This window comes from Anticarsia gemmatalis, chromosome 18 (assembly GCF_050436995.1).
Source record: "Anticarsia gemmatalis isolate Benzon Research Colony breed Stoneville strain chromosome 18, ilAntGemm2 primary, whole genome shotgun sequence".
NCBI classification, from domain to species: domain Eukaryota; kingdom Metazoa; phylum Arthropoda; class Insecta; order Lepidoptera; family Erebidae; genus Anticarsia; species Anticarsia gemmatalis.
This window is the reverse complement of record NC_134762.1, coordinates 127,903-140,233: the sequence shown is the minus strand read 5'-3', so window position 1 is coordinate 140,233 and position 12,331 is coordinate 127,903. Positions and strand designations below refer to the sequence as shown.

At 62.5% G+C, this 12,331-nt stretch overlaps 1 protein-coding gene across 1 annotated transcript; it reads left to right on the top strand.

Annotated features, from left to right (window-relative positions):
* Nucleotides 1–292: 292 nt before the first annotated feature.
* Nucleotides 293–3,078, top strand: LOC142980587 (uncharacterized). Its single transcript, XM_076126050.1, has one exon. It carries the CDS (start codon nucleotides 559–561, stop codon nucleotides 2,968–2,970), a length of 2,412 nt encoding a protein of 803 aa, XP_075982165.1. The 5' UTR covers nucleotides 293–558; the 3' UTR covers nucleotides 2,971–3,078.
* The last annotated feature ends 9,253 nt before the right edge of the window (nucleotides 3,079–12,331 follow it).

Below are 12,331 nucleotides of genomic sequence, written 5' to 3'. Positions count from 1 at the left end.
AAAAAAAAAAAAAAAAAAAAAAAAAAAAAAAAGGTTAGGTTAGGTTAGGTTAGGTTAGGTTAGGTTAGTGGCCCCCCCCCCTCGTGGGTCTGCACCTTGTCGTGGTGAGGGGGCTCAGTAGCATTAGCGAAGCCAAGACAGACCCGAAGGGACCGTTTCGTTCTGAGGCCTTCAGGCTCAGAACCAGGTCCCTTCACACCGTGTGGTGGTGCGCGAGCGCCACTGCGCGAGAGAGGAAGGAAAACCTCTATAAAAAACCATGGGGGGGCGGACTTTCATGTCCTGCCCGGGGTGGGGGTGTCCGTTGAGTACCGTTCTCGGCGGACCCAAACCGCAAGCCTGGCTCAACTTTTGGGTCAGGATCGGGGGTCGCTGTCGGAGGTCGGGGAGACAGCGGTCGCGAGGAAGAAAACCTCTATAAAAAATAACCCTAACCGTAAGGTTGCCCGTGCCGAGGCGGTGCGTGGCCGGCAGGGGTTCGGTCGCTAGCGGGTGTTAGGTTAAGTTTAGTTTTAAGGTTTTGTAGGGACCAACCCTAATTAAAAAAAAGGAAATATAATGGAGTTCGCATCTTGTCATATTGTAGTACCCCAGGTCGGTACCGGCAGCGCCGCTGCCGGAGAATCCGACCCCGCCGTTCCGGCGGGCAGAGCCCCCTCGTACTCTGGGGAGGGGCAACAAATGCGTTCCGACAGCCGGCTGGAAAGTTCGGTTGTCGATGGGCCGTCCTGCGCCTCGGGAGGTCCTGGGTGTGGAGAGGCAGAAGGAGAAGGTGACCTTTTTTCATCAGGTCCACCTGAAACGGGTGTCGGAGCCACTTCGGTGGCTCACAGTACTGTTAGCACCAGCAAACCAAGCAGGGAGTGCCTGCCGAATAGGGACGGTAAGGGAAGATTCCTTCCGTCCAAAAAGGTCGAGATTGGGGGCAAAGAGCCCGGCAGCTCAGACTGCGCAATGGAGGAGGGGCGGCGCACGCCCAGTTTTGTGCGCCCCTCGTCGGTGATCGGAGGAGGAGGGGGTTCTAGGCCCCTGTCCCCCATTGTAGTGCTGGAGCGGCTCCCCATTCATCTTGGGAGCCCCAGCGGCAGGACGAGGTCCCGCATTGCTCAGGAGTCCAGTGTCGACTCTGACACGGGCTCCGACATGAGCATCCTTTCGGATGCCAACCAACCGACGGAGATCGGTCGCCTCTGGCGCAAACGAAGACCGCGCCCTGAGTCCGAAGAGTCGGATGGGGCGCGGAAAAAGAAGAAGGCGCCCGCGAAAAAGGCGCCTGATTCCGATCCGGAGGAGAAGTCTGCCAAGCAATTGGCAGACAGTATCCAAGACAATTTGGAGGCAGTAGTCGCGGTCGCCGACAAGTCCGGGAACCTCAAAGGGACTTTCATCAAGTCCCTAAAGGACGCCGCCCGGAACATTAGGTTGGCGGTGTCCGAGTTAAGTCGGCGGTCCGCGACAAATGAAAACCTGGCGCTTCAGGCGCAAAACAGCCGGCTTAAGGCGGAGGTTGACCACCTTAACAAAGAGATGGCGGCGCTAAAATCCGTGGTGGAGAACATCAGCAACACCACCAACGGAGTCCAGCCAGTAACTATTGGGCAGGCGCCTCCTTCTGTTGAACGCGCCATCGCCGACCTCCGCCTCATGGTGGACGCCCGCTTTGGGGCCATAGAGGCCCGGCTGCCGCCGGAGCCCCGCATCCGTCCGCCCCTAGCGGCGGACAAGAAAGCGGCAGGGGCACCTCCTGTGCCCGCCGCCAGAGCGACGAAGACGGCGGCTCCAACTCCCGCCGCTAGGAAAGACAAGGCAGCAGAGCCACCATCAGCGCCGGCAACAAAACCCGCCACCGCGCCAAATCCACCGGCTCCATTGACAAAAGCAGGAAAGCGGGGCAAAAAGGCCAAGCCGTCATACAGCGCGGTGGCGGCCATGCCCGCTAAAGAGGCTCCCGCAATCCCGGCGACTGCCAACGAGTGGCAGCTCGTCGGGAAGAATGGAAAGGCGGCAAAGGCGCCCAAGGAAAAGGCGCCCAAGAACGCCAAGAAGAAGGCGTCCAAAAAGAAGGCGGCGAAGCTCCGGACTCCAAAATCGGCTGCAGTCGTCATAACACTGCAGCCGGAGGCAGCGAAGAACGGCGCGACGTACAAAGACGTCATTGGGGACGCAAAGTCCAAAATTAACCTGGCCGACCTAGGCATAGGCCCCAATGACGTCCGTTTTAAGGTCGCTGCCACGGGGGCTCGCATGTTTGAGCTCCCAGGAACGTCCGGAGCCGAGAAGGCGGACGCCTTCGCCCTAAAATTGCGCGAGGTCCTCGGGGAGGACATCGTCCGCGTGTCCAGGCCCACAAAATCCGCCGAGCTACGGATTATGGGCCTGGACGACTCTGCCTCTCCGGAGGAAGTAAGAGCCGCCCTCTCTAGGGCCGGCGAATGCCCAGCGGACTCCGTCCGGCTGGGTCAGATCCGCCTCGGCCCTCACGGCGGCGGATCTATTTGGGCCTGCTGCCCAGTCGCGGCGGCCAAGAAGATAGTAGATGGCCGCCGCCTATTGATCGGTTGGGTGTCGGCGCGGGTGGAGCTTCTCCCCCCACGCGAGCGTCGCTGCTACCGCTGCCTGGAAGGCGGCCATGTCTGTGCGCGGTGCACGTCCGAAGTAGATAGGAGCGGCACGTGCTTCCGGTGCGGCAAGCCGGGCCACATTGCCCGGTCGTGCTCGGAAGCACCGAACTGTGCCGTTTGCGCCGCGGCAGGCAAGCCGGCGGCGCACGTGGTGGGGAGCAAAGCCTGCGCCCCACCAAAGATTAAGAAGAAGCGTAATTTGGGGGAAAACTCAAAGAACCAAAATAAGAAGAAGAAGAAGAAGACTGCGAAGAAGGCCAAGGCCGCTTCGCAGTCAGCAGACCGGCCCGCGGCCTCCAACGCCGCCGAAGTGCCGGCAGACGTGGTGGAGATGGAGACACAACATTAATGGCTCTCCATCTCCTCCAAACGAACTTGAACCACTGTGCCAGAGCCCAGGACCTGCTCTCCCAAAGCCTGGCACAGTGGTCAATAAAGTTAGCAGTGGCGGCAGAGCCCTACTTTGTTCCGCCCAGGGATGACTGGGCGGGTGACTTGGATGGCTTAGTTGCCATAGTCTCCCCGGCCGCCGTCGGAGTTCCGCCCCTCGTACCCACAGCGAGGGGCCACGGTTATGTGGCGGTCACATGGGGAGACATAGTCGTCGTCGGCGTCTACTTCTCGCCAAACCGGAGCCTGGCCGAATTCGAGGCGTTTCTTGCGCGGATCGGCACCGTGGTCGGCCGTGATAGGTCTCGCCCCGCCTTGGTCCTGGGGGACTTCAATGCCAAATCCACGGCTTGGGGTTCCCCCTCTACGGACGCGCGGGGCGAGGAAGTCGAAGATTGGTTGGCGGCCACGGGCCTTGTTGTCTTGAACCGGGGTGCCGTGGACACGTGCGTGCGCCAGCGGGGTGGGTCCATAGTGGACCTTACTTTTGCCACCCCCGCACTTGCGCCCCGTGTCCAGTCCTGGAGAGTCCTCGAGGGGGTTGAGACCTTATCTGACCATCGCTACATTAGGTTCAGCATCTCCCCGGTTACCTCGAGGGCCTTGCCTAACCAGGATGCCCCGGTCGAAGTCGGACCGCGCTGGTCCCTGAAACGCCTCGACAAGGAGGCGCTCGTCGAAGCCTCCATCATCGACGCCTGGATATCACAGGCGTCAGAAGATCGGCCCGCCGACGTGGAGGCGGAAGCGGACAGGCTCCGGGCAGACATGACCCGCGTCTGCGATATTGCGATGCCCCGCGTCCGGTTCTGTCCCGGACGGCGGAGGGTATATTGGTGGTCGGCGGAAATCGCGCAGTTGCGCAACAATTGCACTGCGGCACGCCGCCGCTACCAGCGCCTCCGCAGGAGGCGTCGCCGACCCCCAGACGCGGAGTCACAAGAGGCGGAGCTGTACGAGGGGTACAGAGCGGCGAAGAAGGCCCTGTCCACAGAAATCTGCAGGGCCAAAACCGCCGCCTGGGGAACTCTTCTGGAGACACTGGATACGGATCCATGGGGGCGCCCGTATCGCTGGGTCAGGGGCAAACTTCGCCCCTGGGCCCCCCCACTTACGCAAAGTCTCCAGCCCCAGGTGGTCGAGAACGTGGTGTCCGCTCTGTTTCCTCTCAGGGCGGCACACATCCCGCCGCCCATGGCTCCGCCGGGCGAGACGCCGACGACGACGACGGAAGAGGAGGAGGAGGAAATTCCCCCGGTGACCCGGGTAGACCTGAGGGTGGCGGTGCAACGCCTCGCGGCAAAAAACACCGCCCCAGGGCCCGACGGCATTCCAGGCCGAGCGTGGGTCCTGGCTCGAGAGGCCCTCGAGCCCCGACTACTAGGGCTCTACAACGCGTGCATAGAGAGGGGCGAGTTCCCGGCACCGTGGAAGACCGGGAAGCTCGTCCTGCTGAAGAAGGAGGGGCGCCCCGCGGACTCGCCGTCCGCGTACCGGCCCATAGTGTTGCTAGACGAGGTGGGCAAGCTCTTCGAGCGCATCCTTGCAGACCGCCTCGTCGCACACCTAAGTTGTGTTGGGCCGGACCTAGCGGACCAACAATTTGGGTTCCGCAAAGGGCGCTCCACGATCGACGCAATTGCACGCGTCAGGGCCCTGGCGGAGGACGCAGTAGCCCAGGGAGAGGTCGTCTTGGCGGTGTCACTCGACATCGCCAACGCCTTCAACACCCTCCCCTGGAGCAGCATACGGGTGGCACTGGAATATCACAGAGTGCCACTCTACCTCCGCCGAATTGTCGGGGCTTATCTAGAAGGACGAACTATTGTCTACCCGGGTCAAAGTAGTTGGAACAGAAAGGTCGTTTCATGTGGGGTTCCGCAGGGGTCGGTTTTAGGCCCTCTCCTGTGGAACATAGGGTACAATTATGTACTACGCGGTGCGCTCCCGCCGGGCGTCGGCATATTCTGCTATGCCGACGACACGCTAGTTACAGCCCGGGGGAAGACGCACCGCGACGCGGAGGTGCTGGCCACAGCTGGGGTCGCACAAGTCGTCGCTCGCATCCGGCGGCTGGGTCTGGAGGTGGCACTTGAAAAGTCGGAGGCCCTCTTCTTCTATGGGCCCCGACGCCGCCCTCCACCCGGATCCAGCATTATAGTAGGCGGAGTCACCATCGGCATCGCACCGTCGATGAAGTATCTCGGACTGACTCTCGACGGCCGATGGGACTTCACAGCCCATTTCAGTCGGCTGGCCCCCAAACTCGTAGGTGCGGCGGGCGCACTATCTCGCCTGCTGCCAAACCTCGGGGGGCCAAACAACACCTGCCGACGGCTGTACGCCGGGATCGTGCGGTCAATGGCCCTATATGGCTCTCCCATCTGGGCCAATGCCCTGTCGGCCAAAAACATCGCCGCGCTGCGACGTCCGCAGCGCGTGATGGCCGTCAGGGCCGTGAGAGGCTACCGCACGATCTCCTTTGAAGCGGCGTGCCTACTGGCCGGAACGCCGCCGTGGGACTTGGACGCGGGGGCCCTCGCGTCACTCTATACATGGCGCGAGGAGGCCCGAGGCGGAGGCTCACTGCCAGCGCCTCAAGAAATCGAGGCGCGGAGAGCAGAGCTCCGCCAAGATGTCCTGGCGGCGTGGAAGCGACGATTGGAAGACCCCAGCGCCGGCCTCGTAACTATCGAGGCCGTGCGGCCGGCGGTCACGGAGTGGCTGGAGAGAGGGCACGGCGCGCTCACATATCGGCTGACACAGGTCTTGACCGGACACGGTTGTTTCGGCAAGTACCTGTGTCGCATAGGCCGCGAGCAGACGCCCAGGTGCCATCACTGTGGAGACTGCCCCGATACGGCGCTGCATACGCTGGCACACTGCCAGGCGTGGTCGTCGCAGCGCCGTCATCTGACCGGGGTGGTCGGGAGCGACCTCTCGCTCTCGGCTGTGGTTCTGTCCATGGTCGGGAGCGAGGCAGCGTGGTCGGCCGTCGCCTCATTCTGTGAAGAGGTCATTTCCCTCAAAGAGGCGGCGGAACGGGAGCGGGAAATCAACGCTCCCCTCCCTTCCCGCGCAAGACGCACTGGGCGTCGTAGGCGCCGGGATGATCTCCGGCCCCCGTGACGCGGACCTGTGGGCGGCGGAGGCGGAACGCTCCGTCGCCTGGACAGGGAACAGGTCCGAGAGGTGGGGAGTGCGCTGTGTGTTCCTGGCGCACCCCCGTGAAGTGGAGAGTTAGGGGGGGGCAACCATCATGCCCGCCCCCACTCGAAGTAGGGCCCGCATCCAAAGCGGGCCGTCACCGGCTGGGACGCGGAGTATCCGATTGGAGGTACCGCGTCCTGGCCACGTTATGGTGACCGTTGAAGGAACACCGTCAGGTTTTTAGTCGGTATGCCCAAGTTAGCCGGAACGCCTTGCCGGCAGGAGAGCCCGACAGACCCCCGCTTTCCTCCCTGGGGCGGGACATGCAGTAATGCATTTTCCTGACGCAAAAAAAAAAAAAAAAAAAAAAAAAAAAAAAAAAAAAGGTTAGTGGCCCCCTCGTGGGTCTGCACCTTGTCGTGGTGAGGGGGCTCAGTAGCATTAGCGAAGCCAAGACAGACCCGAAGGGACCGTTTCGTTCTGAGGCCTTCAGGCTCAGAACCAGGTCCCTTCACACCGTGTGGTGGTGCGCGAGCGCCACTGCGCGAGAGAGGAAGGAAAACCTCTATAAAAAACCATGGGGGGGGCGGACTTTCATGTCCTGCCCGGGGTGGGGGTGTCCGCTGAGTACTGTTCTCGGCGGACCCAAACCGCAAGCCTGGCTCAACTCTTGGGTCAGGATCGGGGGCTGCTTGTCGGAGGTTGGGGAGACAGCGGTCGCGAGGAAGAAAACCTCTATAAAAAATCACTGTGCGTGTCCCTCTGCTTGCAGAGGGCACAGGAGTGGGACGGGTGATCCGTCGGTGGGAGGGCGGGCTCTCCCGGTTTCGGTATCGTCTCCGGGAGGGCAGACTTCGGTCACCGCCTTCAAACTCGTTATCCCAGTGGAGGTGTCGTGGTCACGTCTCGCGGCCACTGCTGGGACCGAGGGCCTTGCCTTAATTGGCCGGGCCAAGAGGACTTAACCTCAATAAAAAATTTAGTTTTAAGATCCGGTGAAACCTGCCCGACCTCACCGTGTAATAGGGTTACCCAGGTACAGGGGGCTCTGCCTGGGTGGACGGTTTACTTCCCCCATACTCGTGGGACTTTTATGGAATCTTTAAATCTCAAAAACCAAATCGAAGATAACAGTGGGAGGGGCGAGAAGCCCAATAGTGAGGAGATTGGGGGCAAAAAGCCCGGCAGTGCAGACTGCGCTGCAGTAGAGGGGCGGCGCACGCCCAGTATTGTGCGCCCCTCGTCGGTGATCGGAGGAGGAGGGGGTTCTAGGCCCCTGTCCCCCGTTGTATTGCTGGAGCGGCTCCCCATTCATCTTGGGAGCCCCAGCGGGAGGACGAGGTCCCGCGTTGCTCAGGAGTCCAGTGTCGACTCTGACACTGGCTCCGACATGAGCATTATTTCTGACGGCACCCAGCCGTCAGTGAGTGGTCGCCTTTGGCGAAAGAGACGTCCGCGCCCTGAGTCCGAGGAGTCGGATGGGGCGCGGAAGAAGAAGAAGGCGCCGGCGACAAGGACGCCAGAGTCGGAGGACCCGGAGGACAAGTCTGCCAAGCAATTGGCAGAGGCTATCCAAAGCAATTTGGAGGCAGTAATCGCGGTCGCCGACAAGTCCGGCCACCTTAAAGGGACTTTTATTAAGTCATTAAAAGACGCTGCCCGAAACATCAGGCTGGCGACGTCTGAGTTAAGTCGGCGGTCCGCGACGAATGAAAACCTAGCGCTTCAGGCGCAAAACAGCCGGCTAAAGGCGGAGGTCGACCACCTCAATAAAGAGATGGCGGCGCTTAAAGCTGTGGTGGAGAACATCCACACCACCACCACCGGCGCCCAGCCCGTTATAATTGGGCAGGCGCCTCCATCCGTGGAATCCGCCATCGCCGACCTCCGCCTCATGGTGGACGCCCGTTTTGGGGCCATAGAGGCCCGGCTTCCGCCGGAGCCCCGCATTCGTCCGCCCCTGGCGGCGGACAAGAAAGCGGCAGGGGCACCTCCTGTGCCCGCCGCTAGAGCGAAGAAGACGGCGGCACCAACTCCTGCCGCCAGAAAGGGCAAGGCGACGGCGCCACCAGCGCCGGCAACAAAACCCACCACCGCGCCAAATCCACCGGCTCCCAAAGGGAAGCGCGACAAACAACCACAACCGTCGTATAGCGCGGTGGCGGCCATGCCCGCTAAAGAGGCTCCCGCAATCCCGGCGACTGCCAACGAGTGGCAGCTCGTCGGGAAGAATGGAAAGGCGGCAAAGGCGCCCAAGGAAAAGGCGCCTAAAACAACAAAGAAGAAGGCGGCGAAGCTCCGGACTCCTAAATCGGCTGCAGTCGTCATAACACTGCAGCCGGAGGCGGTGAAGAACGGCGCCTCCTACAAGGACGTCATTGGGGACGCAAAGGCCAAAATCAACCTGGCCGACTTGGGCATAGGCCCCAATGACGTCCGGTTCAAGGTTGCCGCCACGGGGGCTCGCATGTTTGAGCTCCCAGGAGCGTCCGGAGCCGAGAAGGCGGACGCCTTCGCCTCGAAATTACGCGAGGTACTGCCGGAGGACATCGTCCGGGTGTCCAGGCCCACGAAATCCGCCGAGCTACGCATCACGGGCCTGGACGACTCCACCTCCCCGGAGGAAGTAAAAGCCGCCCTCTCTAGGGCTGGCGAGTGCCCAGCGGACTCCGTCCGGCTGGGTCAGATCCGCCTCGGCCCTCACGGCGGCGGATCTATTTGGGCCTGCTGCCCAGTTGCGGCGGCCAAAAAACTTGTCGATGGCCGCCGCCTCTTGATCGGTTGGGTGTCGGCGCGGGTGGAGCTTCTCCCCCCACGCGAGCGCCGTTGTTACCGCTGCCTGGAAGGCGGCCACGTCTGTGCGCGGTGCACATCTGAAGTAGACAGGAGCGGCACGTGCTTCCGGTGCGGCAAGCCGGGCCACATTGCCCGGTCGTGCTCGGAAGCACCGAACTGTGCCGTATGCGCCGCGGCAGGCAAGCCGGCGGCGCACGTGGTGGGGAGCAAAGCCTGCGCCCCACCAAAGGGCCAAAAGAAGAAGGGGAATTTGGGGGAAAACCCCAAGAAGAAAAGTAAGAAGAAGGGCAAGAAGACTGCGAAGAAGGCCAAGGCCGCTTCGCAGTCGTCAGACCGGCCCGCGGCCTCCAACGCCGCCGAAGTGCCGGTAGACGTGGTGGAGATGGAGACCCAACAGTAATGGCTCTCCATCTCCTCCAAACGAACTTGAACCACTGTGCCAGGGCCCAGGATCTCTTCTCCCAAAGCCTGGCACAGTGGTCGATAAAGTTGGCAGTGGCGGCAGAGCCGTACTTTGTTCCGCCCAGGGATGACTGGGCGGGTGATTTAGACGGCTCAGTAGCCGTAGTCTCCCCGGCCGCCGTCGGAGTTCCGCCCCTCGTGCCCACAGCGAGGGGCCATGGTTATGTGGCGGTCACATGGGGAGACATAGTCGTCGTCGGCATATATTTCTCGCCAAACCGGAGCCTGGCTGAATTCGAGGCGTTTCTCGCGCGGATCGGCACCGTGGTCGGCCGTGATAGGTCTCGCCCCGCCTTGGTCCTGGGGGACTTCAATGCCAAGTCCACGGCTTGGGGTTCCCCCTCTACGGACGTGCGGGGCGAGGAAGTCGAAGATTGGTTGGCGGCCACGGGCCTTGTTGTCTTGAACCGGGGTGCCGTGGACACGTGCGTGCGCCAGCGGGGTGGGTCCATAGTGGACCTCACATTTGCCACCCCCGCACTTGCGCCCCGTGTCCAGTCCTGGAGAGTCCTCGAGGGGGTTGAGACCTTATCTGACCACAGATACATTCGGTTCAGCATCTCCCCGGTTACCTCGAGGGCCTTGCCTAACCAGGATGCCCCGGTCGAAGTCGGACCGCGCTGGTCCCTGAAACGCCTCGACAAGGAGGCGCTAGTCGAAGCCTCCATCGTCGACGCCTGGATTTCACAGGCGTCAGAAGATCGACCCGTCGACGTGGAGGCGGAAGCGGACAGGCTCCGGGCAGACATGACCCGCGTCTGCGATATTGCGATGCCCCGCGTCCGGTTCTGTCCCGGACGGCGGAGGGTATATTGGTGGTCGGCGGAAATCGCGCAGTTGCGCAACAATTGTACTGCGGCACGCCGCCGCTACCAACGCCTCCGCAGGAGGCGTCGCCGACCCCCAGACGCGGAGTCACAAGAGGCGGAGCTGTACGAGAGGTACAGAGCGGCGAAGAAGGCCCTGTCCACAGAAATCTGCAGGGCCAAAACCGCCGCCTGGGGAACTCTTCTGGAGACATTGGATACAGATCCATGGGGGCGCCCGTATCGCTGGGTCAGGGGCAAACTTCGCCCCTGGGCCCCCCCACTTACGCAAAGTCTCCAGCCCCAGGTGGTCGAGAACGTGGTGTCCGCTCTGTTCCCTCTCAGGGCGGCACACATCCCGCCGCCCATGGCTCCGCCGGGCGAGACGCCGACGACGACGACGACGACGGAAGAGGAGGAGGAGGAAATCCCCCCGGTGACCCGGGTAGACCTGAGGGTGGCGGTGCAACGCCTCGCGGCTAAGAACACCGCCCCAGGGCCCGACGGCATTCCAGGCCGAGCGTGGGTCCTGGCTCGAGAGGCCCTCGAGCCCCGACTACTGGGGCTCTACAACGCGTGCATAGAGAGGGGCGAGTTCCCGGCACCGTGGAAGACCGGGAAGCTCGTCCTGCTGAAGAAGGAGGGGCGCCCCGCGGACTCGCCGTCCGCGTACCGGCCCATAGTGTTGCTGGACGAGGTGGGCAAGCTCTTTGAGCGCATCCTTGCAGACCGCCTCGTCGCACACCTAAGTTGTGTTGGGCCGGACCTAGCGGACCAACAATTTGGGTTCCGCAAAGGGCGCTCCACGATCGACGCAATTGCACGCGTCAGGGCCCTGGCGGAGGACGCAGTAGCCCAGGGAGAGGTCGTCTTGGCGGTGTCACTCGACATCGCCAACGCCTTCAACACCCTCCCCTGGAGTAGCATACGGGTGGCACTCGAATATCACCGAGTGCCACTCTACCTCCGCCGCATTGTCGGGGCTTATCTCGAAGGAAGATCGATTGTCTACCCGGGTCAAAATGGTTGGTCGCGGAGCGTAGTCTCGTGTGGGGTTCCACAGGGGTCGGTTCTAGGCCCTCTCCTGTGGAACGTAGGCTACGACTTCGTTCTGCGCGGTGCGCTCCCGCCGGGCGTCGGCATATTCTGCTATGCCGACGACACGTTGGTAACAGCCCGGGGGAAGACGCACCGCGACGCGGAGGTGCTGGCCACAGCTGGGGTCGCACAAGTCGTCGCTCGCATCCGGCGGCTGGGTCTGGAGGTGGCACTAGAAAAGTCGGAGGCCCTATTTTTCCATGGGCCCCGACGCCGCCCTCCACCCGGATCCAGCATTATAGTAGGCGGAGTCACCATCGGCATCGCACCGTCGATGAAGTATCTCGGACTGACTCTCGACGGCCGATGGGACTTCACAGCCCATTTCAGTCGGCTGGCCCCCAAACTCGTAGGTGCGGCGGGCGCACTATCTCGCCTGCTGCCAAACCTCGGGGGGCCAAACAACACCTGCCGACGGCTGTACGCCGGGATCGTGCGGTCAATGGCCCTATATGGCTCACCCATTTGGGCCAATGCCCTGTCGGCCAAGAACATCGCCGCGCTGCGACGTCCGCAGCGCGTGATGGCCGTCAGGGCCGTGAGAGGCTACCGCACGATCTCCTTTGAAGTGGCGTGCCTACTGGCCGGAACGCCGCCGTGGGACTTGGACGCGGGGGCCCTCGCGTCACTCTATACATGGCGCGAGGAGGCCCGAGGCGGAGGCTCACTGCCAGCGCCTCAAGAAATCGAGGCGCGGAGAGCAGAGCTCCGCCAAGATGTCCTGGCGGCGTGGAAGCGACGATTGGAAGACCCCAGCGCCGGCCTCGTAACTATCGAGGCCGTGCGGCCGGCGGTCACGGAGTGGCTGGAGAGAGGGCACGGCGCGCTCACATATCGGCTGACGCAGGTCTTGACCGGACATGGTTGTTTCGGCAAGTACCTGTGTCGCATAGGCCGCGAGCAGACGCCCAGGTGCCATCACTGTGGTGACTGCCCCGATACGGCGCTGCATACGCTGGCACACTGCCAGGCGTGGTCGTCGCAGCGCCGTCAATTGACCGGGGTGGT

Coding starts and splice junctions, on each gene's coding strand:
- LOC142980587 (XM_076126050.1), top strand. CDS start 559: ATGGAGTTCGCATCTTGTCATATTGTAGTACCCCAGGTCGGTACCGGC.